Source organism: Oryctolagus cuniculus, chromosome 16, assembly GCF_964237555.1.
Source record: "Oryctolagus cuniculus chromosome 16, mOryCun1.1, whole genome shotgun sequence".
Lineage (NCBI taxonomy): Eukaryota > Metazoa > Chordata > Mammalia > Lagomorpha > Leporidae > Oryctolagus > Oryctolagus cuniculus.
In genome coordinates this window covers 64,260,627-64,276,744 of record NC_091447.1, presented here as the reverse complement: position 1 = coordinate 64,276,744, position 16,118 = coordinate 64,260,627, and the positions used below count along the sequence as shown (strand labels likewise).

The following is a 16,118-nucleotide window of genomic DNA, read 5'->3' as shown; positions in this document are numbered from 1 at the left end:
TTTCTAGATTATGGCAATGTATCAGAGTAATGTGAGATGTTAACAATAGGGGGAGCTGGTATGGAAATTCTTTCTACTGCTTCGAACTTTTGTTTCTGAAGTTTAAAACTGTTCTGGGATGGGCATTGTGGCATAGCAAGCAAACTGCCTGTGGTCCTGGCATTCCATATGGGCATTGGTTTGAGTCCTTGCTGCTCCACTTCTGATCCTGCTCCCTGCTAGTTGTGCATGGGAAAGCAGTGGAAGATGACCCAAGTGCTTGGACCCTGCACCTGAGTGGGAGACCTGGAATAAGCTTGAGGCTCCTGGCTTTGTATTGAGCCAGCTGCAGCCATTGCAGCCATTTGGAGAATGAACTACAGGTGGAAGACCTCTCTCTCTTTCTCTTTCTCTCTCTCTAAAATATATTCTGAAGTAAAAGCCAACAATAGGGAAAGAAGGAGTTTCTGAACACCAAGGAGAGCTTCTGAATTAGAAGTGGCCATTGCACTTGAGTCCTTGGTGGTCTCTGTGCACACTAACGCTGGAATTGTTGGTGTAAAGTCGGCTTTCGCGACCTCCTACTCTAGACATTTGGTGCAAGAGCACTGACAGGTGTTGGATGCTGCCCTGTGGGACACAGGAGTTCAGGAGCATCCTTCACATTGCAAATGCCCCCAAGCACACATCCATGTCTGATCCCACTGGGCAGAGGTTGGGAACCAGAATCTTCCTGAAAGTATCCATCAAAGCAGCATCCACTACCTGCTTTATCATGGTGGGAAGATCATCTGCTCCTCTGAGCCCTTTTGGGCCAATGGAGGTTTTAACCCTAAGACCTCATCTGAGAGTCTCTGGTATATATTAAATCAGACAATCCCTAGAACATGCTTAGCTCAGCTGGGTAGTTGCTACATCTCTCTTTAGCTACTTTAATCAGCAAACACTTTAAGATGGGGAACTTAATGACAGCTCTTAACATTTGACCTAGAGCCAAGGATATTGAAGGAGGATTTGCCTGATTTGTCATGGTCTCTTGGGAGACACCTGCCAAGAAAACTGCTTCCTGTCCAGACCAGTGTCCCCCAGGGACATCAGATGCTGGAAGGTCAAAGTAAGGGGGGGTGCCTGATGAGGAGGTAAATTTCTCCTCTGCTGCTAACACTGTGATTGCACAACTTGGGTCTAGAAGAAGCCTGGTGTTTGCTGTTGGAGTCAGGTCTGGCTCAGGCACTGATGCATCCCTCCCTCCTGCTGCCTCGTGTGGGATAGAGCTTCAGTCTCCATCATCCAAAATCCAGGGAGAAATCTGGGCTTCCACACAGAGACCTTCCTCTAAGAGATCCAATGCAGGGGAGCCCCAGAGCCCGACAGACACTTTACAAGGGTCACAAGGCAATGGAAGCTCAGAGTCTGCCTAATGTCAACTCAGAGCTAAGAAACTCAGTCCATCCCTGAGAGATGTTTTAGGCTGTTTGCTCCTTTGTCACTGATTTCTTTTTGCATTCCCAATGCTAGAAAGGGAACTAAATATTAGGCTGTGCATTGCAGGGGGCTTTGCTAATGGGGAAATGCTGATGTGGGAAGAAAATTCTAAGACAGAAGGGGAAAGTAAAATGCTTCCAGGAAAATAGAGTGAAGTCCAAGAAAATTTGACTGTAAGTGGCTTAGAGGAGGGGATAAGAAAAGCTCGTGGTCCTGGGGGTGTGTTCCCATGCACAGTCTCCATCTTTCTCAATGTGGGCTTTAAGAGGAGGATTGTTTCACCACTTCCATATGGAGAAGAAAGGCCAGGATGAGGGGAAGGCATGTACAACTTCCCTCACAGCAGTAGCTCGCGAGACACACACCTCAGTGTCTTCTCTCACGCTGAGCGCTCACGTGAAATATTTCTAATCATTAGGTGAAGAGAGGTGACTTAGTGGGGCTTCTTTGCAGTTTCTTCAGTGCCTGTGACATTGACTACACGCATGGATTTCTCAGCCATTTTCTGTGTTTCTGGCACATTCTCTTTGCTTTCTTTTTCTGCAGGAAACTCAAAGGCTTTTATTTCTTTTATTGATAGAAATTGATACCGAGAATTGACATTTTGTCATAACCTTTTTCCTACAGTTGATTTCACTATCTACATCGGAGTATATGGACAACAGTCTAAAATGGAATTAAAATACAAGATTATGTATGGTGCAACAAAGTTTTTAAACCAAGCATGCAAAAAAATTTTAATCCATGCTTACAAGAGATCTTCCAAAATTTATGGAGAAAAATGTGTCTTCTGGAGAAAATATGCACCAAAATAAATGTATTTTAGTTCCATTTTACATGAACATCTTGAAATACATTTGTGGATATATTTAGTGGAGTGGGCATGCCAGTTTGTAAATTTTCTGATATTGACTATCAGTCATTCATCCCATGTCCCAAATCCATTGATTTTAAATCTAGGTGTTGATTCTGAATCCTCAGTGTTGGTAAGACATTTCATAGTCCTGTCAGCAACTTGTTTTCCCATTACATGATTTCTGTAACGTGATATCCCTTTTTGTTCCTCTGAGCCTGCAGGATTAGATGTTTCCATACAGCCACACCACCTCTCTCCTCACTCAGATTGCAGAGTCTTTCACCATTGGACTAAAGATCACTTTACCTCCTACAGCATTTTTTAGTGCATGGCTCTCCTTGCAAGATGAACTCATAACTCTACTTACTCACTCTGTCTTTCCATCTGTTTTTATATAAAAAACTTCCTGTGAAATTCTTTTATTTCCAAGGCTTTGCCAATTTGATGGTAAATTGTGACTCTTGTTGATGTTATGGAATTGTTACTATTTTTAAATTTTAATTCTTAAAATGCTTCTCCCTTTTCTTGCAGCTGTGATTTTGGATCGAATAATTCCATTTCTTAGATACATTTGTGTTTAACTGCAATCTCTCTGCAATTTTTGTCCCATTAATAACAAGGGGACACAGCCAAGGTTAGGATCCTGCCCAACCCTGGACTTCCTGGGATTGCTATATCTTGGCTTCTCCCATGTCTACATCCTCTCTCTCTCCCTTTCCCTCTCCCTCTCCATGTTTCTGGAAGATAAGTTGTAAAATTTTGCACAGAAGCATGTGCAAAATAGTAGTATTTTGCATGGCTCAAAATAGCTAGAAAAGAGGTTTCTGAGTGTCAGCCCCACAGTAATGATCAGTCTTGCTTGTTCACTGTGTGATGTATCCCTCTGCCCCATAGCCCCATATAAATATATCCAACTGTCACATGCCACCCAAATCCAAAACAAAACAGCAATCAATTTCAGGCTTAATCATTGAAAAAAGGCATAGTTTAATCATATTTCTACAGGACAAGATTATGGATTAGAATTATTGTGCACTTATTCTAAATACAGGGGTATTTGCAAAGTTCATGGAAACTGTGCACCATGGAAAATCTAGTCATACACTTCAGTTATTTTGCAGAAAACCGATCTGATTTTGATATCCACCTTCAGAAACTCTTTAATAGTCCCTCGTGCTTGTCTGAAGGATACACCTGTTTTGCAAGCTGTGCTATATGCCACTAGTCCCATCAGTGTTAGAAGGACGTGGAGGTGGCACAGCTGAGAGGCAGAGTGTGGGCTCTGTGAACTCAGCCAGGTGTGTGTGTGTGTGTGTGTGTGTGTGTGTGTGTGTGTGTAGGGACAGCTGTGCTCACAGCAGCAGTTTCTGCACTCATCCTGGAGATTCTAAGATGACTCTTAATCTGCAGACCCAGCACTAGGTGCACACACGGTGCTGACATGGGGATCTACATCAGTGCACCACTACTAATCCATCAGTTGCACGAAGTTATAGAGAGGTGGACTCCCTGCACCTTGTGGTTTCCACAGGAAACCTCCAATTGCCTCTCCATCCTCTGCCCACATCTCAACAGCTCCTACCCAGTTCCTTCTGCCACCCACACCAGTTTTCTTTTCACTCCTGAGTTTTGGGCACAAGTACCTTCCTCAGTCCTTTATGCTGGTGTTGCCTTTGGAAGGACCTCACCTCTGCAGACAATCTGGGGCATTAAGAGCCCACTTACCACCAGGTTCATGTGCAAATGTCCTCTTCTGCAGTGGTCTGGTGTGGTCACCCAGAGAAATCTCTTAGACTATCCCCTGTCACCTCCTTGCCTTGCAAATTAAGTCCTTTAATGCTGACATCCAAAAGGCTCCCAAATCCAACACCGTGAGAGTTTCCAGCCTCAAAAGTTTTGTTGAGAGCACAAAATATTACAAATACGATAGGAATGACCTTCAGCAATGTGTAGAAAGTGAAGAAAAAAGTGTTTTTTTATCTTTTATTTAATGAATATAAATTTCCAAAGATGGAATCATGGGTTACAATGGCTTCCCCCCCCATACCGTCCCTCCCACCCACAACCCTCCCCTTTCCCACTCCCTCTCCCCTTCCATTCACATCAAGATTCATTTTCGATTATCTTAATATACAGAAGATCAGCTTAGTATACCTTAAGTAAGGATTTCAACAGTTTGCTCCCACACAGAAACATAAAGTGAAAAATAATAGATGATTTTTTAAAAAATGATGATGAAATCAGATCAGACCTATTGTCATGTTTAATTCCAGTGAGAGTCAAGTTGGGAATTGATAATTTCTTTTTTTTTTAACAGAAGATCAGCTTAGTGTACATTAAGTAAAGATTTCAACAGTTTGTACCCCCATAGAAACACAAAGTGAAATATACTGTTTGAGTATTCGTTATAGCATTAAGTCTCAATGTACAGCACATTAAGGACAGAGATCCTACATGAGGAGTAAGTGCACAGTGACTCCTGTTGTTGACTTTACAAATGGACACTCCTGTTTATGGCATCAGTAATCTCCCTATGCACCAGTCATGAGTTTCCAAGGCTATGGAAGCCCCCCCTTTTTTTTATCTTTTATTTAATGAATATAAATTTCCAAAGTACGACTCATGGGTTACAATGGCTTCCCCCCCATACCGTCCCTCCCACCCACAACCCTCCCCTTTCCCACTCCCTCTCCCCTTCCATTCACATCAAGATTCATTTTCGATTATCTTAATATACAGAAGATCAGCTTAGTATACCTTAAGTAAGTATTTCAACAGTTTGCTCCCACACAGAAACATAAAGTGAAAAATAATAGATGATTTTTTTTAAATGATGATGAAATCAGATCAGACCTTGAGTTCTCCGACTCTTATCTTGTTTAGACACGGTCATAGTCAAAGTGGAGGTTCTTTCCTCCCTTCAGAGAAAGGCACCTCCCTCTTTGAAGACCTGTTCTTTCCACTGGGATCTCACTCACAGAGATCTTTTTGCCAGAGTGTCTTGGCTTTCCATGCCTGAAATACTCTCATGGGCTTTTCAGCCAGATCCGAGTGCCTTGAGGGCTGATTCTGAGGCCAGAGTGCTATTTAGGACATCCGCCATTCAATGAGTCTGCTGAGTATCTCACTTCCCATGTTGGATCACTCTCCCCTTTATTTATTCTATCGGTTAGTGTTAGCAGGTACTAGACTTGTTTATGTGCTCCCTTTGACTCTTAGTCCTTTCATTATGATCAATTGTGAACTGAAATTGATCACTTGAAGTAGTGAGATGGCATTGGCACATGCCACCTTGATGGGATTGAATTGGAATCCCCTGGTATGTTTCCAACTCTACCAATTGGGGCAAGTCAGCCCGAGCATGCCCCAAATTATACATCTCTTCCCTCTCTTATTCCCACTCTTATGTTTAACAGGGATCACATTTCAGTTAATTTTCAACAATTAAGAATAACTTGTGATAATTACAGAATTAAACCAGTCATATTAAGTAGAACAGACAAAAAAAATACTATGAGGGATAATGTATTAAGTTATCCATTAGCAGTCAGGGCTATGCTGATCAAGTCACCATTTCTCATTGTGTCCATTTCACTTCAGGAGGTTTCCTTTTTGGTGTTCAGTCAGTTGTCACCGATCAGGGAGAACATATGGTATTTGTCCCTTTGGGACTGGCTTACTTCACTCAGCATGATGTGTTCCAGATTCCTCCATTTTGTTGCAAATGACTGGATTTCATTTTTTTTTTTTTTTTTTTTTCTGCGGTATAGTATTCTAAAGAGTACATATCCCATAATTTCTTTATCCAGTCTACCGTTGATGGGCATTTAGGTTGGTTCCAGGTCTTGGCTATTGTGAATTGTGCTGCAATAAACATTAGGGTGCAGACCGCTTTTTTGTTTGCCAATTTAAATTCCTTTGGGTAAATTCCAAGGAGTGGGATGGCTGGGTCGAAGGGTAAGGTTATATTCAGGTTTCTGAGGAATCTCCAGACTGATTTCCATAGTGGCTTGACCAGTTTGCATTCCCACCAACAGTGGGTTAGTGTCCCTTTTTCTCCACATCCTCGCCAGCATCTGTTTTTGGTAGATTTCTGTATGTGAGCCATTCTAACCAGGGTGAGGTGAAACCTCATTGTGGTTTTGATTTGCATTTCCCTGATTGCTAGTGACCTTGAACATTTTTTCATGTGCCTGTTGGCCATTTGGATTTCCTCTTTTGAAAAATGTCTATTGAGGTCCTTGGCCCATCTCTTAAGTGGGTTGTGTATTTTGATGTTGTGGAGTTTCTTGATCTCTTTGCAGATTCTGGTTATTAACCCTTTATCTGTTGCATAGTTTGCAAATATTTGTTCCCATTCTGTCGGTTGTCTCTTCACTCTCCTGACTGTTTCTTTTGCAGTACAGAAACTTCTCAATTTGATGCAATCCCAATAGTTGATTTTGGCTTTGACTGCCTGTGCCTCCCGGGTCTTTTCCAGAAATTCTTTGCCTGTGCCAATATCTTGAAGGGTTTCTCCAATGTTCTCTAGTAACTTGAATGTGTCAGGTCGTAGATTTAGGTCTTTAATCCATGTTGAGTGGATTTTTGTGTAAGGTGTAAGGTAGATTCTGCACGTGGAAATCCAATTTTCCCAGCATCATTTATTGAATAGACTCATAGAATGGTAGATTTCCTAAACAGCACTCTGGCCTCAGAATCAGCCCTAAAGGCATTCTGATCTGGCTGAAAAGCCCATGAGAGTATTTCAGGCATGGAAAGCCAAGACACTCTGGCAAAAACAAACAAACAAACAAACAAACAAAAAACAAAAAACAACAAAATCCTTAATGAAAGATCTCTGTGAGTGAGATCCCAGTGGAAAGCACAGGTCTTCAAAGAAGGAGGTACCTTTCTCTGAAGGAAGGAGAGAACCTCCACTTTGACTATGACCTTGTCTAAACAAGATAAGAATCGGAGAACTCAGAGGGCTTCCATAGCCTTGGAAACTCATGACTGGTGCATAGGGAGATTACTGATGCCATAGACAGGAGTGTCAATTGGTAAAGTCAACAACAGGAGTCACTGTGCACTTACTCCTCATGTAGGATCTCTGTCCTTAATGTGCTGTACATTGAGACTTAATGCTATAATGAGTACTCAAACAGTATATTTCGCTTTGTGTTTCTATGGGGGTGCAAACTGTTGAAATCTTTACTTAATGTATACTAAACTGATCTTCTGTAAAAAAAAAAGAAGAAATTATCAATTCCCAACTTGACTCTCACTGGGATTAAACATGACAATAGGTCTGATCTGATTTCATCATCATTAAAAAAAATCATCTATTATTTTTCACTTTATGTTTCTGTGTGGGAGCAAACTGTTGAAATCCTTACTTAATGTATACTAAGCTGATCTTCTGTATATTAAGATAATCGAAAATGAATCTTGATGTGAATGGAAGGGGAGAGGGAGTGGGAAAGGGGAGGGTTGTGGGTGGGAGGGACGGTATGGGGGGGAAGCCATAGTAATCCATTATTCGTACTTTGGAAACGTATATTCATTAAATAAAAGTTAAAAAAAAAAAAAGAAGTGCAGGAGCCAAGACTCCAATAAATGCTGTGATGTGGGAAAAAAAAAATATGCTAAACTCATCTTCTGTAGATAAAGAGAATTGAAAATGAATCCTCATGTGAATGGAAGGAGAGAGGGAATGGGAAAGGGGAGGGATGCGGGTGGGAGAGACGATATGGGGGGGAAGCCATTGTAATCCACAAGCTGTACTTTGGAAATTTATATTCATTAAATAAAAGTTAAAAAAAAGAAAGTGAAGATAAATGTAATGGTGACACTTCAATGCCATCCAGATTATTTTTTTAAGGGGGAAACACAGCAGACTGGAGGGAAGGGTGAAGAGGAAAGAGAGAGAAGGAGAGTGTAAGAGAGAGAGAGGAAGAGGAGAGGAGCTAATAAGGAGAGAAGAGAGAGAGCAGAGAGAAGAGAGACAAGAGGGGGAGAGGGGAGGAGAGCAGAGAGTGCAGAGAAGAGAGCGAGAGTCACGTGTTCAGGAACAGGTCCTTTTAAAACTTTGCTGGAGGGCGGGCAGGGAAGCAGGAGCAGTGAATCCCATTAGGACGGAAGTGGAGCTTGACTTCAGCAGTTGGGCCATGTGGCCACCTGGTTTCCAGCAATAGTGGCAGGGGCTAGAGCCTAGGAGAGCCTAGGATGGTGTCAGGGTGTGGATTGCACCATAGATAAAACGGCACCATGTTTCTAACATTACCCTCTTTTGTTTTTTATAAAGCAGGATTTGTATGGGATTACATTAGTCCCAAAAGTCCAGGAGGGGGGCCGGCACCCCGACTCACTAGGCTAATCCTCCGCCTAGCAGCGCCGGCACACCAGGTTCTAGTCCCGGTTGGGGCGCCGGATTCTGTCCCGGTTGCCCCTCTTCCAGGGCAGGTCTCTGCTGTGGCCAGGGAGTGCAGTGGAGGATGGCCCAGGTGCTTGGGCCCTGCACCCCATGGGAGACCAGGAAAAGCACCTGGATCCTGGCTCCTGCCATCGGGTCAGCGCGGTGCGCCGGCTGCATCGCACCATCCGCGGCGGCCATTGGAGGGTGAACCAACGGCAAAAGGAAGACCTTTCTCTCTGTCTCTCTCTCTCACTGTCCACTCTGCCTGTCAAAAGAAAAAAAAAGTCCAGGAGGGGTAGAGGGATGATGATCCGTCTTTAGAGCTACTTCCTGCTGACATGGGGCAATGAGGTACTCTTCACTGGTGTGGGGTGATGTCTCAAGCCACTGTCTCCTGGGTGGGGATCCTTGTAGCAGCATTTGGTTGACCACCTGGTTGCTGAAGGCCTTGGTTCGTTCTGTTTCACCTGTGTAAACACTTAAACAGACACTCTAGTATAAAGACAGGGTGAAAATAGTAACCAATGATCCTAAGAGTGGCATTAACCAGGTAATGAGAGGATTTCATAGAGGAGAGGAAATGAGGGGAGTCTCTGGACCCTTGTGCGGACAGTTAAATGAACATGGTTTAAAGCTGATCCCAACCAAGACCAAGAGAAAGGCCACTTAACTTTTACAGGTAGCGGTTTTGTCTGTAGAGAAATTCTGAACAATCATACAACATTAAGTGGGGGAGAGGACCATCAGTATAGACAGGTTGGGAGTAGAGCCATTGATGTTAGAGTAGAGGCTATGATTACAAAGGAATGAGGCCCAAGTGGGCTAGATACAAAGGACAGAGTCATTATTAGAGGACCTAGAAAGGTACTGTCTAAGCCACAAATAAGTTCTCTGATTGAGAGGCAAATAGAAACTGACAGAAGGGGCTTGATAATAATCAGGTGGGTTTTAAGGCCTTGTATGTTATGAACCCCAGACTCATCTATCTCTTCACATAGGGTACATCGTAAGGGAGGTATGAACCTCCTTGGGGAAGACACCCTGTTGACTTTCATTACCCAGCTGGCCTGGGAGGAGAGCTGGCCAGGTAAAAGCAGGTGGCATCTCTAACAGGAAATTTACAATTCTGCCTGCAATGTTACTGACTCTACTTGGCCATCCCCTCAACAGCGGTGGTCACTTTGGAAGCTGGGCTGAGTGAAGGGCTTTTCAGCTTGGAGCCAGCAAGATCTGTGGCTCTGACCTGGGCATCCTTTGACTCCAAGGCAGTTCCATTTCTAGTGATCCAACTCTTGGCTGGCAGAGCTGCCAGGGATCTTCACAAGCTGACTTCTGCTGAAGCCCAGGCTTACCACGTCGAAAGCCACTGCAGTGGACTGGCCTGTTGGGTCTCCCTGAGGGCAGTTCACTGTACAGAGTTGCCTTTAATAGGCCTGCCACTTATCTTTACATTTCTTCTGATGCCTAGGTTTCTTTTCCTCCTGGTTTTTGTTAAAGCAGACCAGAGGATGCAAGTCAAGGGGGTGCTCAAGTCCCATCTCTAACCTTTGTGGCCTAAATTAGGAGTCTATAGTCACAGGTATGTTCTGGCAGTGGCTTGTCTGAAGTAGACAATGCCCATAAGGAAAGATACATCCTTACTTTAAAACTTTGTCTCCCTTTTTGGTCTGAAAGGGAGGTTTTGCCTGTTGACTATGCCCATGATGAAGTAACTCTAGTTGTGAAATTATAATTTAAGCTTTCATTTTGTCTATGAAATAAGAATGTTAACCATCCCTTTTATAAGGTCTAAAGATTAAATTGTGCATCCTAGAGAGTCCTTCAGTATAGTCAGTTTCCTACCTTGAAGAGAATAGAGAAATGAGAGAACAAGTCAGGCTTAGAATAGAAAAATGAGGGAGCAGGTCCCAGATCGCTTAATGACAATAGCAATATCAAATGAAAACTTTGCAAGTGATTTCAACCATTAGATAACAACTTAGGAAAACATTTACCAGAAGGTCCAATGCCTTCTATAAATTTTAAGAATACATGTATATGCTCAAGCTGACTTGCCCCAAATGGTAGGGGATTCCAATTCTATCCCATCAAGGTGGCATGTACCAATGCCATCTCACTAGTCCAAGTGATCGATTTGAGTTCACAATTGATCACACTGATAGGTCTAAGAGTCAAAGGGATCACACAAACAAGACTAGTGTCTGCTAATACTAACTGATAGAATCAAAAAGGGAGAGAACAATCCAATATGGGAAGCATGATAAACAGTAGACTAATAGAATGGCAGATGTCCTAAATAGCACTCTGGCCTCAGAATCAGCCCTTAAGACATTCGGATATGGCTGAAAAGCCCATGAGAGTATTTCAGGCATGGAAAGCCAAGACACTCTGGCAAAAAAAAGGACCTAAATGAAAGATCTCTGTGAGTGAGATCCCAGTGGAAAGCACAGGTCTTCAAAGAAGGAGGTACCTTTCTCTGAAGGGAGGAGAGAACCTCCACTTTGACTATGACCTTGTCTAAACAAGATAAGAGTCGGAGAACTCAAGGGGCTTCCATAGCCTTGGGAACTCATGACTGGAGCATAGGGAGATTACTGATGCCATAAACAGGAGTGTCAATTTGTAAAGTCAACAACAGGAGTCACTGTGCACTTACTCCTCATGTAGGATCTCTGTCCTTAATGTGCTGTACATTGAGATTTAATGCTTTAACGAGTACTCAAACAGTATTTTTCACTTTGTGTTTCTATGGAGGTGCAAACTGTTGAAATCTTTACTTAATGTATACCAAACCGATCTTCTGTATATAAAGAGAATTGAAAAATGAATCTTGATATGAATGGAAGGGAAGAGAGAGTGGGAAAGGGGAGAGTTGCGGGTGGGAGGGAAGTCATCGGGGGGGGGCCAATGTCGTCCATAAGCTGTACTTTGGAAATCTATATTCATTAAATAAAAGTTAAAAAAAAGTTCAGGGGCATCATCCAATTGCAAATATTCCCAGGGTGTAGTCCTCTGCAATGGAGAACTTTGGTTGAGAACAGGAAGACCCTGACACTACAAGAAGGCACTGACTCTTACTTCTAGATCCTGTTGGGCAGGTCACATCACCCTCTGAGCTTGGCTTCAACAATCAAGATGATAACAGTAATAACTCATATAACAGATTCAGTATGAACCAATCAGACCATTCTTGGAAAGCCCTAAGCTCATTCATAAGCTCTGGTGAGGGTAACTGATAATATCTCCAACATCTCCATGTCACTACTAACAAGGATTTTCTGTCCAGGGACTTAGTGACAGCACTTGGTGTGGAGACAGAGGACTCCCCTGCCTGCCAACCTGGTCTCTGGGGAACCACTTGCAAGAAGAAATAGTTTCATGTCCAGTCCAGTGTCCTCAGATATATCAGGATCTTATAGGTCAGAATAGCAGGGAGGGAGGTGCCTAAGGAGCAGGTGCAGGGAGCGGTAAATCTCTCCTCTGCCTCTATCCCTCAGCTTGCACAACCTCGGTCTAGAAGGACCTGGCTTTTGCTTTCAGAGTCCTGAGTCCGGCTCAGGGACTGATGCTTCTCTTCTTGCGGCTTCGTCTGGGACAGAGCTTCAGCCTCCATCATCTACCATCCAGGGAGGAACTGGAGCTTCCACACAAAAACCATTCTCTTAGGTGTCCCATCCTGGTGAGCCTGAGAGCCCACCAGGCACTGCCAAGGTCAGGGGGAAGAGGAAATGGAAGCAGAGAATTTTCTCAAGGTCAGTGGAGCTCTTCACCAGCTTAGCCCATGCCTGAAAGACAGCTGAGGGTGCTTGCTTGCTCCTAGATTACTGAGTTGCTGGCAAGCATCAGACTGCGCAAGGCAGTGGCATTGCTAATGGTGTGGGGAATCCAACTATAAGACAGTAGCAGGGAAATAAAGTGCTTTCAGGAAAATAGAATTAAGTATAAGAAATTTTGTATTTAAATGGATCATTGAGGGAAAATGCCAGCTCTAGCTCTTGGGACTGCGTCCCACACTCAGTCCCCACCTTCCCCAGAGCTGTTTGTAAGAGGGGCATATTTGAATGCTCCTTATTGAGAAGAAAGATGCAGAATGGAGAAGTGCCAGCAGGTGTGACACTGCAATGTATGCCTATGAGCTACACGTGTCTCCATGTCTTGTCTCACATTGGACACTTGCATGAGCAATGCAGAATTCATCATTAGGTGAAACCAGGTGGGTTACAGTGGCCTCACTGCAAGTCAATGCCTTGAGGCTGAACTTCTTGAGCCTAATTCATTAATTGCATTCTCTCTCTCTCTCTCTCATTAATTGCATTCTCTCACTCTCTCATTAACTGTGCAAGTCATTCCTTTAGTGCAGTCCCGTCTTTTATTAGTCCCGTCTTTTATTGCATCCTTCTTTTACAAAGTATTAGCAAATTTTCACTACCTTTTGAATTCCACTAAATTGTTTCCTGTACATATGTAAGGGTATTCCAAAGCTTTTGTAGTACAATGAATTCAGGGTGTGGAAATTTTGAAAATCATGATGCAAAAATTTTCCCTCCATGTTTATGAGAGTTGATCAGAAAGTTAATAAAAAAAAATGCACATTTTGCAACAGATATGCACCAAAATGGATGTGCCTTTAAGTTCTATGTTCCACCCCCTTCCTTAAGTACCCTGGTAGCTTTATTTAGGGGTTGGAAAAATTTGTGATTTTCTATTGTGAAATAAAAGTAAATCTTCCTATGTTCCCCCCACACTGTTTTTAAATATAGAAGGGTGTTCTGAATTTTTAGTGTTGATCATTTGCTTTATACGTGTTTCCAACTTGTTTTCTCATTCAATTATTCCTGCAACTAGATGTCCTTGGAGTTCCTATTAGTCAAAAGTCATGTGTCACTTTGCATCCTCATGTAGAGTTTGTTGTCACCCATCATTTAACTAAGGATCACTTTATCTTCTATTTTATTTTATTTTTTTAAAAATTTTTTTGACAGGCAGAGTGGACAGTGAGAGAGACAGAGAGAAAGGTCTTCCTTTTGCCGTTGGTTCACCCTCCAATGGCCGCCACGGCTGGCGCACTGCAGCCGGCGCACTGCGCTGATCTGACGGCAGGAGCCAGGTGCTTTTCCTGTTCTCCCATGGGGTGCAGGGCCCAAGGACTTGGGCCATCCTCCACTGCACTCCCTGGCCACAGCAGATAGCTGGCCTGGAAGAGGGGCAACCGGGACAGAATCCGGCGCCCCAACCGGGACTAGAACCCAGTGTGCCGGTGCCGCAAGGCGGCGGATTAGCCTATTGAGCCACGGCGCCGGCCACTTTATCTTCTGTAAGAAAAATTGAGTCCACAAAAGTTGATACAAAATGAATTATACCTTAAGATACACCTTCAACTAGTATGAAAAGTCTTTTTCTATTTCAAAAACAGAGAGAAAGAGAGAAAGAGTGAGAGGGAGAGATAGGGAGAGAGAGAGATAGAGATAGAGATAGAGATAGAGAGAGCGAGAGCGAGAGAGAGAGAGAGAGAGAGAGACCTGCTATTCAGTAAGTTACTCCTCCAATGGCTACGACAGCCAGGGCTGTGTGAGGCTGAAGTCAGAAGCCAGAAACTACATCCGGGTCTCTAATGTGGGTGAAGGGACCCAAGCACATTGGCCATTTTTGCTACTTTCCTAGGCACATTCACAGGGACCTGGATGGGAAATGGAGCATCCAGGGCTTGAACTGGTGCTCACATGTGGTGCTGGTGCTGCAGGTGGTAGCTTAACCTGCTAGCCCAAAACATCTTGGTGTTATGTTCTCTCTGCAGGTATTTGTCAATATGATGGTGAATTAGTGACTGTTGTTGATGCCATTTAATTGTTATGATTTTACTTTTCAATTTTCAAAATATTAGCCCTTTTCTATCAGGTGTTTTGTGTTCTACCTTTTTTATTCCTAAGTCCATAATTGCATTCTGACTACCAGTTTCGCATGAATTAAAAGGAGAGACATTCAGTGTTATGATGCTGCCAGATGCAGGGGCACATGAGACTTTTAAACCTTGCTTCCCTAATGTCCATGTAATTTCTATAATTCGTGTATCTAACTATGTATCTATCTATGTATCTATCATCTATCTGTATCATCTATCCATCATATGTCTATCATCTATCAGATGTCTATCAGCTATCTATCCTCTACCTATCAATATCTTTATCTATATCTGTCACTCTATCTCATGTAATTTTTCTTATTCTTTAGTGACTTACACCACATGGAACCAGGCAACAAAACACACCTTGCAGAATTCAGTCTCTGGGGATTCTCAGAGGACCCAGAGCTGCAGCCCCTCATATTTGGGCTCTTCCTCTTCATGTACCTGGTCACTGTGGCTGGGAACCTGCTCATCATCCTGGCCATCCTCTCAGACCCCCAGCTCCACACGCCCATGTACTTCTTCCTCTCCAACCTGTCCTTGGTGGACATCTGCTTCACCTCCACCACCATCCCCAAGATGCTGGTGAACATCCAGATGCAGAGCCAAGCCATCAGCTATGTAGGCTGCATCACCCAGATGTACTTTTTCATAGCCTTTGCAGGTTTGGATGACTTTCTCCTGACTGTGATGGCCTATGACAGGTTTGTGGCCATCTGTCACCCCCTGCACTACACAGTCATCATGAACCCCCGGCTCTGTGTGCAGCTGGTCCTGATGTGCTGGATCATCACTGTCCTGCATGGCTTGTTACACAGCCTACTGGTGCTGCAGCTGTCCTTCTGTGCAAACCTAGAAATCCCCCAGTTTTTCTGTGAAGTGAATCAGGTGATCCACAGCGCCTGTTCTGACACCTTTCTAAATGATCTGGTCTTATATTTTGCTGCTGTCCTGCTGGCTGGGGGTCCCCTGGCTGGGATCCTGTACTCCTACTCTAAGGTCATTTCTTCCATCCGTGCAATCTCAACAGCTCAGGGGAAGTATAAGGCTTTCTCCACCTGTGCCTCTCACCTCTCTGTCGTCTCCTTATTTTACGGCACGAGCATAGGTGTGAACCTCAGTGCTGGTGCAGCCCCTAGCTCAGCCTCCACTGCCACAGCCTCTGTGATGTACACGGTGGTCACCCCCATGCTGAACCCCTTCATTTACAGCCTAAGGAACACAGACATGAAGAGGGCTCTGAAAAGACTCTTGGTCCGTGAGCCATAGAGGAACCCATGGCATTGGAGCTGAAGAAGAGTCTAGGGCTGCAGGGTTTCAAGCCTCAGACCAGACAATGGGATTCTTTGATCAGATTGGAGGAACAGAACTCACTTAGTATGTCCTCTGTGTTTTTTTAAATCACATTATCATTTTCAACGATTGACCTGTTGTGCTTAGTGTTATCTCAATGTATTTTCTTTCCAATTTTCCTTTCCAGTTTTCTTACCAATGTTGTT

The 16,118-nt window shown here is 43.6% G+C and overlaps 1 protein-coding gene across 1 annotated transcript; it reads left to right on the top strand.

Moving 5' to 3' along the window:
• Positions 1-14,958: 14,958 nt before the first annotated feature.
• Positions 14,959-15,888, top strand: LOC100348189 (olfactory receptor 7A17-like). The gene has a single exon (XM_002722104.3). The coding sequence runs from the start codon at positions 14,959-14,961 to the stop codon at positions 15,886-15,888; it is 930 nt and encodes a 309-aa protein (XP_002722150.3).
• Positions 15,889-16,118: the final 230 nt, after the last annotated feature.